Here is a 16584-nt window from a genome sequence, read left to right on the forward strand (position 1 = left end):
CTCAAAGCACAGTGTCTTGACATTTCCCCAAGTAATAAACTTGCACATGTAGCCCCTTAACCTACAATAAAAGTTGAAAAAAAAAAGTATATCATATTTGCAGAAGTCAAAAGTTTAATGACTGTATTAGAAACGGAACAAAGGTTTCAGAAATGCTGGAAAAACTGAGCCAACTCTAACAAGATGAAGTTGAAGGGAAATAACAATGTAAAATTAGTTTTAAAAAACGAAAACCATTGTACGTATACGGAGAAGGAATATAAATTAAGCAGGTGTAAAGCAGACATGGATTTATTGAAAATAAACTCAATAAATTAAAGGACAAAATGTAACTACTAAAAATATATAACTTATTTCTGGCCTGAGTAAATCGCAGAATAGTTATATAAATCAAGGGAAAACGATAGTCTCGCTCTCATCTGTTACTAGTCCTATCACGCATGTAACATTTTATTCAGCTCTGAGCACCATTAAAAGAAGTATTATCAGAGCATATTCAGGGAAAAGTTGGTGATGAGTTTCAAAACCATATTTTACGAGAATGGTTCAAGACCAGGAGAAGCCTGGACAGAAACAATGGTTCTACTAAGGTATATAGAAGGTTCTTGGGTAAAACAAAAATTCTCATTCTTCCTATATAATCACAATGGGAAAAAGCCAAAAATGTATTCATTTCAGCTGAATATAAATAAACATTATGGAAAAAGCCTGAGCTACCCCAAAGTGCATTCACCCCCCTTTAAGACACATATTCAAGAAGAGCCTACAAGTCCACTGAATGTCCATTTTGGAAGGAAAAATTCAATTAAAGTGGGAAGCTATATTAAAAGATAGGTATATTAAATCATCATTCCACTCTCCCAAAATATTCTTTTCCATAGCTTCCCCAGTCGGTAACAGCAAAGCACTGGGGAAAAGAATCTTGATGTAATCTTCAGTCCAACCACATCCCCAAGTGAGTTGGAGATGAAAGAACTACTGGAAGAGACCCAAGAAATACTGTTAACCCTAACAAATTCAATTCGGCTCAAGAAATAGATGACTTACTATATACAGAGCACTCTGTACTCGGCTCAACAAATAATTCAGTAGCCACTATATACAAAGCACTCTGAGGAACCAGAGAGATGTAAAAGACATAATGAAGAGAAACAGTACGGACCTGCAAGCATGCTTGCTTGTTAGACAACCACACCAAGCGTGACTTTTCTAATGTGAAAGCTGATTTGCTTACCATGGCTCTACCACTGTAGATACTATTCCCATGGTTCTGCAGGTTAGGGAAATCCTAAGTATCAATACCAGGCCTGGGGTCAGCGCTTAACTACTGAAATCTTCATGTTCACAAACTCTCCAAGGACACAGGCCTCAAAATTTTCTTAGGAAAATATCCTCCCCTACCTTGAAAGGCCGGTAGAGATATCACTGCAACAAAGGCAGAAGAATAGAAAAAAATTTTGAAACCTTTCTCAAACCCATTATCTACATGACTGTGTGGCACACACAATACAATGAAACAGACAATGCTGAAGATAGCAGTAATAATGGGAGAACAGCATTGACAGAATTCAGTGTTCTTAAAATAACGCACAGCCTTAAACAACAAAGCAGCAGCAGCACAAAGTAAATGGTGAGATAACAATAGTGAGAAGATTATCTGAGCTTAAAGACTTCTGGAATACATAAATTGAGACAATTTGGTTTAAAAGAGGCTCAGCAGATCCATCCTAGTTCATCCATCCGTCCATCCATCCATCCATCTACCTACCTACCCACCTACCTACCTACCTATATGTTTTGTGTAGGGAAGAAAAAAAAATTGCAAAGAAGTAAACAAATTCCCTATAGGGACTGGGAAGAAATAAGTAAAAAATCAAATTCCTTTAATTTATTTATTAATGTGGAATTGCTGCTAGCAAGTTTGCAATGAATCATCATAGTTTGATACATTATTAGTGTGAAGATAAACTGGATCACTCCTTTGGGAAACCAATTTGGCAATATATATAAATAATCGTAAAATACCTTCATACTGTTTGCTTCAGTATTTCTCCCTTAAAAGTTAAGAAAATAATACTAAATGTGGAAAGGCCTAATTTATAAAAATGTTCATAAACAATATGCAATAATATGGAAAAACATTTAAGTTATAAATACCCACATTTAAAAATCCTTTAGAAAAAGCCCTAATCCATAGGGGGGAAATGGAAGAAAAGAAAACCAAAATCAACTGTCATTATCATCATACCTGGGTAAGAGAACTATGTGTAATTTAGTCTCTTTTTATCATTTTAAACATTCCCTAAATTTCCTTTATGAGCAAATATTTCTTTGACAATTAAAAATAAAACTAACTAAAATGAATGAGGAGGAATAAAAGGAAGTTAATTATGTGGAAGGGATGAGAATTAGAAACATTTGAGATAACTTAATAGTGATTTGCTATAACTCATCCTTTTACAACATTGTCAGAAATTAAAAGGTACCAATTATGGAAGGGCAAGCTGGTGGGTATATAAAAAAGTGGAAACAATACTTTGTCACTCAAATTATCTCTATAAGAAATCCCTGAGGTCTTCTCTTAAGACCCTTCAGTCCATTGATTGTTCTGAAAAAGGCAGAAGGACCTAATGATTCTCTGAATTATTTCTCTCAAAATCAAACTAATGGAAACCTGACCATTTACAATCTTTTAATACACAATTTTACATAAAATTATTCTATTCATTTGTTTGGGAAAACATACAATAAACATTACTGAGTGGGTTATAATGATGGCTCTACTATCTCAATGACTTTAAACAGTACTGAAAGCATAAAAGCATATACAGTCAGTCCTATATGTTCATAGGTTCAACCAACCACTGCTTGAAAATATTCAGGGGAAAAAAATGCATGGCTGCATCTGTGTTCAACATATACAGACTTGTATATGTACTTGAAATGTATTTGTACATTTCTTGTCACTATTCCCTAAATAATACAACTAATTATATTGCATTTACATTGTATTAGATATTATAAGTAATTCAAAGATAATTTAAAGTATACGGGAGGGTGTGTGTAGGTTATAGTATACGATTTTACAAAAGGGACTTGAGCATCTGTGGATTTTGGTATCCCTGGGATGTCCTGGAACCAATCCCACACAGACAACGACAGACAACTGTGTAAGCGTTTCCTTTATTCTAACAGACTCAGTGAACTGTATTTTCAAGAAAAACATCAAGATTGTTTATTCATTTTCTTACTGATTTACTAAACTTGAAGAAAACCAAAACTTCCCAATGGATTATTAATAGTTTAAAACAATAGTACTGCCAAGGCAAATATTATTAAATAATGTATCAAATACCTGTGATTTAACTGAAACATCAAGATTTTTAAAACGGCTTAATTTTGTGTAAATATAAATCGTGGCTCATTTAAAATTGCTTTGTATTTTCATTCATTAGTTGACAATGACAAAAAACATAAAACTCCTAGCACTGCAATACATCTTAGCCAAGTGTAGGACTATATCCATTTATCTTCTAACTTATATATTATTAAGAGCCTATTAAAAATGTCACACATTGGTGCTGAATTATAAATTCTCTTAAGTCGTATATGTTTTAGAGTTGCATGTAAATTTGGCTCTTATACAGCTAGATCTTCTGTTTTGTAGTTTTTTGTTTTACTGCCTATCAGAGTACTACAAAAAAGGCATGCTTACTTATAAGTAAATTGACTCTTTTAGACTACGAGATTATCATTTATTGATGAGAAGTTTAACAAATGCTTCTGAAGTTTGAAGACTACATCCAATGTTAATTATTACTGACTCCATGCTTAAAAGTAAAATATGATTATGCTATATTAGTAGTTAAGAAACTAGACACTAAGTTTGATATGCAAAGAACTTTACCTGAGACTAATTATATAATAGTAAGAACTAATTAGAAAAAGTAGATCTGTGTTTCATTTACAGACAGATATACAACTGACAAACCACTGGAATCATAGAGGAGGAATCAATATCTAGGTTTTTACTCCTATGCTAGAAATTTTCCTGATGCCTGACTGAATCAGGTTGAAATCACTCCTTTGTATGAGATCCTTTAGCAAACATAAAAGCACAACATTCTATTGCGAGTAGCATACAAAAGGCATTATAATGTCTCATACCAGGGGGTCAGCAAATTTTTTTCTGTAAAGGGCCAGACAGTAAATATTTAGGCTTTGTAGGATGTAACATCTCCATCACAACTACTCTCTACCATTGTAGCACAAAAGCACCCACAGGTAATATATAAATGAATGAGCGCTGCTATGGTCCAGTAAAATTGTATCTACAACAGTCAGTGGACTATAATTTGTCAACTCCTATCTTGCCCTATAGTTATCCATATAAAGTCCATATAGCCCCTTGCAGCCTAAGTGCTCTTGGAGAACTGAAAATCTGTTTTACTTAAGAAATTTCCTTATCTTACGTAGCATTAAGAATAGTCCCCTGCACACAGTAACAACCTGATAAATACTTAAATGAAAGAATGAGTGATTCTATTATTCAAAAAATATTAGGCCTACATAATATGATTAACTTGACTGACAGAGAAGTTAAAACCTGCCTGTCATAATAGCCTGTATATAGTGACATTCACTTGTAATCACAAGACAAATATTAGGAAAACAACTCTAGAAAAAGTGGTCTAAGAAGATGCCTGAAGCCAGGCATGGTGGCTCACACCTGTAGTCCCATCACTTGAAGACCAGGGCAGGTGGATCACTTGAGTTCAGGAGTTTGAGACCAGCCCGGCCAACATGGTGAAACCCAGTCTCTACTACAAATACAAAAATCAGCTGGGTGTGGTGGTGCACACCTGTAGTCCCAGCTACTTGGGAGGCTGAGGCAGGAGAATCACTTGAACCCGGGAGGTGGATACTGCAGTGAGCCAAGATTACTCCACTGCCTGGGTGACACTGGTGATCACTCTCTAGTCTGGGTGACAAAGCAAGACTCCATCTCAAAAAAAAAAAAAAGACGATGCCTGAGTTGGTATAACATGTCCTATGTGCAATTCCTCAAGCTACTTCTGCCCATGTTAATATTCCCGTCCTAATCTCACAGTTTATAATTTATACCTAAAGTGATGATTTTACTCTAATCAGATATAATTCACATAAAGGATATTTTCTTTTTCTTACACTGCATTCCAAAGTTATGGCGTATTTCTCCCCACAACACTTTTGTACTAAACTGAACACTGAACATTTCCTCTCCTTTCACTTTAATAACGTCTCAAATATCCTGTGGTATCCTTTAGAACTATAACATCCAAACACATGGCTAAATATTGAAGCCAATTCATATTGTAAAGTGCATTAATCCCTCTAATGCTACAATGTATTACATAGTTCCTATGACTTTTCTGCAATCTCTCCCTCAAATTCTAGAAATTAATCTTCCTGCTTATTGGATTCACACAATTCAATGAGTTACTCTTAAGAATCCAAGACTATTATAGAACCACAATGTATGCCCTTAACATAGCATAATCGATAAATATTTACTGAACTAACTTGTTAATTTGAAATGCAAAAATATCTGGTTAATTCAGATTAAAATCCAAATTTGGACTTTGCAATGATTCATCCTGCAAACTCTTTAAATAAGTAACATAAATTAAGTAGCTATAAAATTGTTATGGAAATTTTACATATTTAAGAAAATAAACTTTTCAAATAACTCAATGGAACTCATTTTTATTCAACTGATACAGACACTAGAAACTACTTAAAGATTTCCTCTAAGGACATTTACAAGGCAATCTTGTGTTTGCCTAATTTGAGTCCCTTTAATTTTTCTGTAACTACATTTATTTCATTGAAATAAAACTGAATTATTTATTTAAAAGGCTTTATTTAATATATCACTAATTCAAACTAATCACTGATTCCATGACTGATATTTTAGATTACAAACATACAAAAGCACTATAGCCTGAAAAATCAAAATCTTTTCCATCATAATGCTTGAGAAAAATCCAACCTATAATGACTCAACAACATTGCAAATCTATTACCAAAAAAAATTCAAAACATAAAATACATGACTATGAAATCAGTACTTTCCAAAAGTAGGTACATTAATATAATGTGATTTTGATGTCTTCATCTTTTATTATTATACTTTAAGTTCTAGGGTACATGATGTCTTCATCTTTAAGGTTATAGTTTTTAGAATACACAGCGAACACTGTTCAATTTATTCTACATATCTCAATGTATTCAGTAGATGACTGCTGTGTTTTCAAAAGGAGAAGTAAATTTTTTGTTACCCTCTATAAATAAAAAACTGTTTTAAGAAATATTAAAACACCAATCAAGGCTGATAATACATCATATCAAAAATTTCTATGATATCAAAAATCACATCTCCAACATAAAGTTAATTTTAAAATAATTTTTCCTGCGTCACGAATTAAAAGAAAAAATTTCACATAGAATTTCTTCTATATCAAATAAGTAAGTCTTCATTTTCTTCTCAAGAAAGAAAGATCAGGTCACTCTATTACCAGTCATCTATAAATACATTATTCAAGAACTTTATCACAGGCAACATTATTGTCACACAAAACATGTGGTCAGTAGTATCTTTGTCAAACGACATGATCTTGTTAGGGTCACTTAAAATCTTATGTCAGATTTCTATATGTGAAATGAGATAGTGTTTACTCACAGAAGCTTTTATAATACACCTCGCTTATAATGTCAAGAGCATTATATATTTTCAAAAGCATTATAAGCATTTCCAAATTTCAACTTGCAGCATTTTCCAATAATTTCTTACCAATTTAGCATTTTTAATTATACAGTTCCTGAAAAAGTAAATGAATAATTGTGAAGAGGTTATTTGTATAAAAATGTGCCATCCACTAATAATTATATTAAACTTCAAACTCGATTAATAACATAAGTAAACGTCTTAAAGCTATACTTCACAGAGTATGTACAAAAACATTCTTTGTGTCATGTATAATCTCAGACAAAATTACTGCACATATCTTGCTACAATCCACATTTTATTCAAAAATAAATTTAAAAATTTTAAAGAACAGGTCGTACAACTCTGTACCTTGTTTGTGCCTTGCAATTAAAATAATTGCATTTATAATATATATTTTGCCATTTTTTAACTGGCATCAACCTTATTTACAATTGCTTAAGTAGAAAATAAAATAAAACTGGGGTCAAATGTTTAAGTCAATGATAGGTATTTCTTTTGTTTAAAGTATCATTTTTGGAAGTTTTCAAATTTTTGCAAATTATTTTCATTTCATGAATTCTATTATTATGTACTATGTTTCCTGATATTTATCACTTTAAACCTTAGAATTTTAGAATCTCAAAAACTAATTCGGCTCCATTTACCATAATGAAGGTGGTGATATGTGCCTTTCGTGTTAAATATTTATCAGATATAACAGACTCCAGCTAAATTTATTACTGTTATTTTCTTCACCTTTGTAGAAAGTCATACATAAAAGCAGAATAAAAGTTACCCTTAAAAATTATAAATATGTTCTTTGGAGAATTCTGCCTATGTAGGAAATGCAGGTAACGTACCAGCTAGAGCCTATTTCCTAATGCAGGGCCATCTTTTTGTTGTTTAAAGATGTGAAAAATGCAGAAAGGTGCCATCAATGATGCATTTAAAAATCCTACTGTGGGCCTAGTGCAGTCGCTCATGCCTGCAATCCCAGCACTTTGGGAGGCCAAGGCGGGCAGATCACGAGGTCAGGAGATCGAGACCATCCTGGCTAACAAGGTAGAACCCCGTTTCTACTAAAAATACAAAAAATTAGCTGGGAGTGGTGGTGGGCGCCTGTAGTCCCAGCTACTCGGGAGACTGAGGCAGGAGAATGGCGTGAACCCGGGAGGCAGAGCTCTCAGGGAGCAGAGATAGCGCCACTGCACTCCAGCCTGGGAAACAGAGCGAGAATCTGTCTCAAAAAGAAAAAAAGAAAGAAAGAAAATCCTACAGTGATTGAGAACCATTTCGGATTCATCAAGTAATACCTCAAACTGTTCACATTAAAACAAAAATAAGTCAAGAACATCTACTATTGCAAGGAGAAGGTTGTCAAGTTTATCGGAAAAATCTACCTGAAATAACAAATATTACAGAACTCAGAAAAACTATATAGCCTATCTTTATAAGACAATATTGAGACATTATTGGATAGTGTTATTTGTAGCATCAACATAAGCTGTTTCATGAAATGTTAAAATATTTTTTAAATATTCAGCATTCTTCTTCTTCCCCCACCCCCGACCGAGAAGGAATCTCGCTTTGTCGCCAGGCTGGAGTGCAGTGGTGCGATCTTAGTTCACTGCAACCTCCACCTCCTGCGTTCAAGTGATTCTCCTGGCTCAACCTCCCAAGTATCTGGGACTACAGGTGCATGTCACCACACCCAACTAATTTTTGTATTAGTAGAGACGGGATTTCACGATTTTGGCAGGGATGGCTTCAATCTCCTGACCTTGTGATCCGCCCACCTTGGCCTCCCAAAGTGCTAGGATTACAGGCGTGAGCCACCACACCCAGCTTTCAGCATTCTTTTAAACCAAATATTAATTCTCCTGATTATAAAAGAAATTTTACCAATGCTCATTGTAAAATATTAAAACAAAATAGTCATGAAGGAAAAACTTAATTACATCATGTTAATATTTTAAAAAACACTTTTACTACTAAGAAAAGTTATTAATATTTTAAAATACAGAGCAAGACTAACACTGAATCAAACTTCCATTTATGAGAAATCATAAAATGGGAACTGGTTTTTCTATTCTAGCCATTTTGTTTTCCTCAATATCTATATATTTGGTTACAGGATGTACCACTTTCTACATATCTCTCTTAATCTAAGATACAGTTCTGCTCAAGGAAAAGAGCATCTTTTGGAACCTACACATCGAGTATAGCACTGACTCAGTAACACATACATGCTCCTATGCACCAAAATGGCCCTACCTGCACATACATGATACTATCTATGCTCAGAATGTTATACCAGCAGATTTCTCACATCTAAATCTTTTTTATCTACTTATTATATAATTGTATCTTTTTCACATCTAATGATTACCTTCTAGGGTAGGGAGGAAAAGAGGAAAGGTCCTTTAAGGCAACTTCGTTTATCTTTAAATTCACATAATTTATGGTATCTATGGAGCAAATCAGCTTATTAATCATTGTTTCTCCCAAGAAATAGATACATGACAAAATACTTCAAATCCCATTTTAATAAATAAGGAAAATTAAAGTGCAAAGACAAATGACAAGACATCCCTGGATAATCCTTCCTATTATTACTTCCCTAATGAGAACAAAATGTTTAAGCGTATTTAGTGTAATAAAGTAAGAGGTAGGTTAACCTCTGAATCATGCCTGACTGTCTCATCTCAACATCCGCTTGCTGGATATCTTTAATCTCAAACGATGTGTTCATGAATAACCATTCCTGGGAAATGAGCTTTCAGAAATACACTTGAAATATCTGAGTTTAACCCAAAATTTGAGTTTAAATCAATTTACAAAAAGAAATGTTATCTTAGAAAACCCTAATGCTCAATGGATTATTTCTGTTTGAATTGGGATTAGTGACCTTTAAGTTGTGATGTTAATAAATATGGCACCCACAAAGATAATAAAACAGCAGCTACAGGCCAGGTACAGTGGCTTACGCCTGTAATCCCAGCACTTTGGGAGGCCGAGACGGGCGGATCACGAGGTCAGGAAATCGAGACCATCCTGGCTAACACGGTGAAACTCCGTCTCTATTAAAAATACAAAAAATTAGCCGGGTGTGGTGGCGGGCGCCTGTAGTCCCAGCTACTCAGGAGGCTGAGGCAGGAGAATGGCGTGAACCCAGGAGGCAGAGCTTGCAGTGAGCTGAGATCGCATCACTGCCCTCCAGCCTGGGCAACAGAGTAAGACTCTGCCTCAAACAAACAAACAAAAAACAAACAAACAAACAAAAACAGCAGCTACCATATTCTGAACATTTTTTTTGTGCCAGGTGCTGTGCTGGGCACACATACTACAAATTTTCATTTAGTTCTCAAATTCAGCTGAACAGGGAGCTACAAGTCTCTGACTTAATATTTTTTAATCAATGCCAAAACTAAGGTTTTAGAGCATTTGGTATCTTACCTAAGGCCAAGTAGTTTATGAGGGCCTGGATCTCAGCCCAAGTTTCATATACTAATAGTGTAAATTATGAAGCTTTCCAACACTCTATAACTCTAGAAACAGCTATGCAAATAATAGAACCCTTAGGAAAGAGAACACAGAATGCATTATTTTTGGGCTGTCTTTTACAACCAAGCCGGATAATTACCACAAAATACAATACAATGATGAGAAAAATGGTTATGCTTCCTATTCTTAAAACACATTACCTAAAAAGAGAGGTTTCAAAATAAGTATTATCTTATTATAAAAACACATTAAATATGACAAAAGAAAGTTAAGTGGTTTGCCCTACAGTTGTATATAAAAACTATAGTAAATTTAAAAACTAAACTTAGAACTTGCCTCATTCAGCCTCTTTCAGCCTATGATAAAGCCTTTCTTTTCTACTCTTCCTCTTCAAAACAATTTTTTTTCAAAAAGAAATTGATAGAGATTTCAAAAAGTTATTCAAGGGAAATAACAAAAGTAAACCAAAGTAATATTAAGAATTTCAGTTTGATTACAGACTAAACTGGTAAGTTTGAGCTTATCAGATTGCTGTTTTAATAAAAGAAACTTTTAAGATCAAAGAAAAAGATCACAAGACAAGAAAATAACTCAAGCAAAAGACTTATGATGAGAAAAAAAGAAATAAAACTCAGAGAAATATTGTAGGGAAAAGGTATAGACAGAGGTACAAAAATTTAAAGGCTTTTGAAATGAAAGCAGTGTAGCCTACTGGTGAAGTAGGCAGGCTTTGGCCCAGGCCTACTGGATGGGCGGGAACCTCTGCCATTGACTAGTTAACTGACGAATAATCATTTTTCTTTCTTTCCTTATCTTTGGAGTGGGAATAATAACTATTATCTCAAGAGGCTGTAGTGAGGATTAAATGTATAACACATGTAAAACTGAACAGTGAGCCTGGCACATAATAAGGATAAAACATAGTAAGCGTGGCCTCAGGCTTTCTGTACACAGAATCCACAGGGTCTTTTTTAACTATATTTATTCCTTAAAGAAATTAAGATACGATTACCAAATAATATGTATAATTTTGAAGATTTTATAGGTGATATCTGGAATGTTAGCAGTACTATATTTCCTTGAACTTTATGTTTTCCTTGAACTGGTCTGAATTTAAAAGGCACATTTAAACCAAGATGCCACTGGCAAACAGGGGACAAGAATAAATATAAACCCAAGCTACAGAAGTATAAAACAATTATTTTTTGATTCCCAAAAAAGTAAATTCTTGTCCTAAGTGTTTTATTAAACTGAGGCAAAGTCTGATTTTGATATATAGAATATTGTTTTATTCTTTAAATTTTTCTTACACGTTTAAAAATATACAGGGGTTCAGAACAACCTCAATAAAATGACAACATTTCTACTAAAAGACCTTTGAAGCCAAACCACCAGGGTGCAAACATGGTTGGCTTCTAATTTGAAGAGTCATAGGCACATTTTATTAAATGCATTTCATAAAACAAAGAAATCAAAAATGCTGAGAAGAAAAATACTCAGTAGTTTGATATAAATTTTAAAATATCTTTCAGGCAAGAAACTTATGGTAAAAAAGTAATATTTAGATGTTTTACTGCTCATACCTGCTTCACTAATTCCCCAAAATGCTACTTTGCTATATCTAAACCCCTGATAATTTATTACACAATCCCATGTAGCACGCAAAAAAATAAGTTAATCTCTGCATTTGAAAACAGATCATTACAAAAGAAAATACTGTCGGCTCTTACCTGTATTTGATAATTAAGTATATTATATTATCAGCAGCACTAAAAATGCAGCTTTGTCTAATATAAATATCTAAATAACAGTTACACAAAAGTATTTTTCTCTTAAAATAAGTTTTTATATATACTTTTTCCAATGTTGACAACTTAAACAACATTGATCTATATATTTTGCTAAGAAAACATTAGGCACAGATAACATAATTTACATTTTCTTTGCTGTAAAAAATATAATATGTGCAAACGCATATCACACAAATGACTGACTAGTGGACACAACAGTAAGCTATCGTAGACCTAACACAAAAAAGATTCATGTTTTATTTTATTTACTTATTTTTTAAAAGGGCATTCTAAGTACCCTTAAGAGTAATGCCTCACTGCTAGGTGAGTATCCTGCATTTGCATTAGAATTACTAGTGGGTTTCTTAAAGAAAAACAAAGCTTTACTATAGCAAAAAAAGACATCACTTTTAAGCAGATGAACTAATTTAAAAGGAACCAGATAAAAATGTTTCAAAAAGCCATTAAAAATATTTTATAAGCTACCAGATTGCTTTGCTGGAAGAAATACATTATTTAACATTATGGATGCTTTATACAGTAGATTCTTTCAATAGCTAAGACACTTCTAAAGTAAGGTAGCAATGGATGCAGATCAAGAAAAAGAGACAAAAAAAAAAAAAAAAAAAAAAAAAACAGGAGACTGTTAGGAAAAGGGGGAATAGCAAATGTCATTTCACCCAGAAGAAACAAAAATAGTGTTTCTATTTGTTTGTAGCAGAAAAATTGTGCTGCAGAGAAGATTCTAGAAACACAAGCAAAGGGGTTGTTTGGCAAGTAATAAAATGCAATGCTTACTGTGCATCCTCCATGAAGAGATCACTTATGGATTGTAGATTAGTGTGATTAAAGGTACACTTTGATGCAAAAATTATACTTTGCCACATATATAATATGTAGCATTTTTCTATAAAGGGTAATTTATGTAAGTAATAACTTCCACAAAGAGTGAGAGAAACAGACAAAGTGAGAAAGACAGAGGCATGGTACAGTCAGACAGAAAGACAGAAACGCCAAGCCAAGGAGCTTGCTCATGTCCTGCAGAAGATTTGAGATATTATTTTTCATCTCAGTGCTTAATTTTTCCTATTACTGCACACAAATACTCACATGCTGTAATTATTTCATGAGATAACCCTCTATACATCCTTCCCTTTAGTTTCTTCCATGAAAAAGAAAAAAAAAGAGAAACCTTTAGTCTCATACTTCATTTTATAGTCAACTATTCAAGTAAATATTTCTCTGATGGCAAATTTCCAGATGAATCTAGAATATGTTCCAAAACCACTGTCAGATTACATTTGATTTACTATGTAGCTCTCTTCAAATGGAGCAAGAATTAGCCCGTTTCCTAGGTTTGGGGTCTTGTGCTTCCTGATCCTTCACACACATACAGGATGTGCACATTGTCTCAGACAGTCTTCGGAGGCCTAGCCGGAAAACGCTGTTGGAGAGGCTGTATATTACACAGTTACAAAAACTATTACTTATTGCAAGCCAGGTTGTTAAGAAGGACAGAGTTGGATTATCCAAGACCCGGGAGCTTTCTAGAAGAAAGTAAATTATATAGGGGAGCCACAGCATATAAAATACACTGGTTATCCTAAACAAAACCATGGCGTAGCGACGGTCAGGGCTGTGTCCAGTCTCTCTGGAAGAATCTACCTCATGGCTAGGGAATCGGGCTCTTCGGTCATTTATCTCTTTGGTGTGCTGACGGCAAATTTTGAAAATGTGGAAGTAAGTGAAGCAGACAACAAAGGCAGCAGGAGCATAAAGTAAACAAACAATAAAGCCAGTAAAATAGGCACTAGTGAGCCAAGAGGTGGCACACCATTCAAAAATGTCACCGTGGTAACCAGGTTTCCCCCAGCCAAAAAAGGAAGGCAAGAAAATTAGGCAGGAGTAGATCCAGATCAAAATAATGCAAATTCTCAGGCGACAAGGGGTGACCAGTTGATTGTAGGAAAGAGGCTTGGTTATTGCAAGATAACGATCCACACTGATGCAAGCAAGACATGCCATAGAAACACTTTTTAGAACTGAGATGATATATCCAAAAACCTGGCAAGTCAATGACTCGTGGACACCTGTGGAGTAGTGGAGAAGTGAGAGAGTAGGAACCAAGCAGCTAACTCCAACGAAAAGATCAGCATATGCCATCGTCTGAATGAAATAGCTGGTAGTATAATGATGTAACAGTGGAGCACAATGAAAGACAAAGATAACTGTTAGATTCCCAGCAATGATCAGAAATGTCAGCAACACAATAACCACTGTCTCGAAGATGCAGACATCCACCACACTGTAGTGGCCAAATCCAAGTGGGCAGGAGTGATGCTCGGACACATTCACAATGCCACTGCTCATGTTCAGGATCCTCCATTCAGTCCACCTGGATTCATTCATGGCTTGGAAATTTAAAGATACCTGCAGACTTGGCCACCGCAAGCAGGTGCCCTATCCAGCATCTGTTAAACACCGCACACGAGTGTTTCAGAACCTGCTTCAGTAGACAATGTCAGTGCTTCTGTCACAGCTGAGAGTCCCAGAGAGTGCTCAAGTCTCTTCATCAGCCTCAGTTCAGCAGTGACACACCTCAGCTTTCGGGCGGGGGGTGGGGGGGTGGGGGGTGGAGAGAAGGGGGTAAGCTAGAAAGGAGGTGAAAAGAGGTCACTAATTAGTTTCCTTTGCCCTCAAAGAACTTTTTGCAGGCATAAGGTACTTCTAGAGAAAATAGACTTATTATCTTGCACTATGAAAAATTAAATCTGTAAAAAGAAAAAAAAAATGAATTGCCAAAGGAAGAAAAGCTTCTGTGGGCTGTTCTCCAAGAGAGGCAGTTTCTTAGGGAGCAACTAGAAAGAATGAGAAAGGAAAACTCTTAAACCGTCTCAGGCTTCCTGCTTTATCTATGATGAAAAATGCATTCGTATTTTAGATTTTAAATAATTAAGACCTCAAATTTGGTTGAAAAGCTGAGAAAAAGTTCATTGTGGAAAAGAGTGTCTTTGGGCTTAGTTCAGGGATTGATGTTGGGGGGTCAAATTTATCATCTATTTCTCATTTTTCTAAAATCTAAGAAAAACAACTCTATCAAAGTTAATTTGAAGATTCATCTCTACATGGGCAGAACAGAGGTAACAGACTACAGATTGCCGTATAACTCTCATGAGAAAAAAGTATTTTCCAATAGAAAAGATAATATACAATGAATTAATGAATTAACACCTGGCAAAATATAATAAACTTCTGAAGTTTTAATTCTGCATGCATTTTTAAAGCATTTAGATGAAAGCAGTTTTAGTTCATTACAGTTACTGGTGGTACTAACAGCAATGTAACTTATACCTCTTCCTTTTCAAAATGAAATCATTTTTGATATTAATTTGGCATCTATAACTTAAAATAACATTTGTTATTTGATATACCACATTCCTTATAATGGAGCATGAAAATAAAATATGTAACTCACAGTTACTTTTCACCTTTGCAACTGTACACCCATATCTCACATATATATATAAATGTAAAGTTAGACAATAATAAAACTTTTCAATACACTCTGAGCTTATTTGACCAGAAATGTTGCCATTATTTATTACTTAGGTATTTCTAATAGGCTTCATATTCTATTTTGCTATACCTTTTCTATTTTTGGTAGATGATTAACACATTAAATCATTACTTCAACTATATCTTCTGAAAGTGGAAAATTACCTTGTTTATTACATTTGCAGTTATGTAGCAGCCATATGTTAAAAAATGCCTCTTCTATTTCTGTATTCTATTTTGAGCAACTGCTCAATTAACACAGGGGCCATTAGGTAGGTTGCAAGTTAGTCTTATTTTAAAATACCTCTAAAGTATCAAGATGAGTTTAAATCCTAGAGTTTGAAATATTGCAAGGCTGGCAGGATAGAATCCATCCAAAATGCTTCCAAGGTCATTTTGATATCAGGTTAACATTTGCCAAAGTATTTTTTAAAAGCAAAGTCATTTCAGAGAGTCTCTTGTCATTCTTTGTTATCCTATCTTTTGAAGAAATAACATGCATTAGAAATAACGTTTCCTCCAGGAACAATGCAGCAGCTTAATAGAAAGCATTCTTCTGAAAGTTATTTTCTGGTGCACCACCAAGTCATTCAGGCAAGTCCTTCTTCTTTTATAATAGCCACAGGATATTTCTTCTTGTACATTCCTAGTTTCACTTATCACAAAATAGTTCTCTTGTTACAGGAATAAGGTAATGCTTCTCACCTACATTCACTCTTATCAGCTGCTAGGCTGGGCTGCTTGATTCAGAAGTCCGATTTACTGTGATGCAGTTACAAGGATGCTCTCAGTATATTCTTCACAATCTCTCAGCATCAATGCCTCCACCTGAGCCCAAGCCCTCCTCCTCCTCCTCCTCATCCTGGGCTGATGCAGAAAAACTCACCATCAGAAAGGTGACTCGGCCCTCCTGCCCCAATCAACAGCACAGCCAATGGCTACTGCAGCTGAAACTGTCACTAGGTAACAGTTGCCAGGCACATGCAG

At 34.6% G+C, this 16584-nt stretch overlaps 3 protein-coding genes across 11 annotated transcripts in view; all 3 read right to left on the reverse strand.

Annotated features, from left to right (window-relative positions):
• The window catches only part of CACYBP (calcyclin binding protein), a 753822-nt gene that overhangs the window by 517380 nt on the left and 219858 nt on the right, over nucleotides 1–16584 (reverse strand). The window lies entirely within an intron of this gene.
• Nucleotides 1–16584, reverse strand: part of RABGAP1L (RAB GTPase activating protein 1 like) — a 790617-nt gene that overhangs the window by 501414 nt on the left and 272619 nt on the right. The window lies entirely within an intron of this gene.
• Nucleotides 1–16584, reverse strand: part of GPR52 (G protein-coupled receptor 52) — a 65971-nt gene that overhangs the window by 12457 nt on the left and 36930 nt on the right. Inside the window, exon 1 of the mRNA XM_050767261.1 lies at nucleotides 1–16584. This exon is cut by the window's right edge and continues 36930 nt beyond it. Coding sequence (XP_050623218.1) covers nucleotides 13366–14451 — 1086 coding nt within the window. The 5' untranslated portion in view covers nucleotides 14452–16584 and the 3' untranslated portion in view covers nucleotides 1–13365.

Source organism: Macaca thibetana, chromosome 1, assembly GCF_024542745.1.
Source record: "Macaca thibetana thibetana isolate TM-01 chromosome 1, ASM2454274v1, whole genome shotgun sequence".
Lineage (NCBI taxonomy): Eukaryota > Metazoa > Chordata > Mammalia > Primates > Cercopithecidae > Macaca > Macaca thibetana.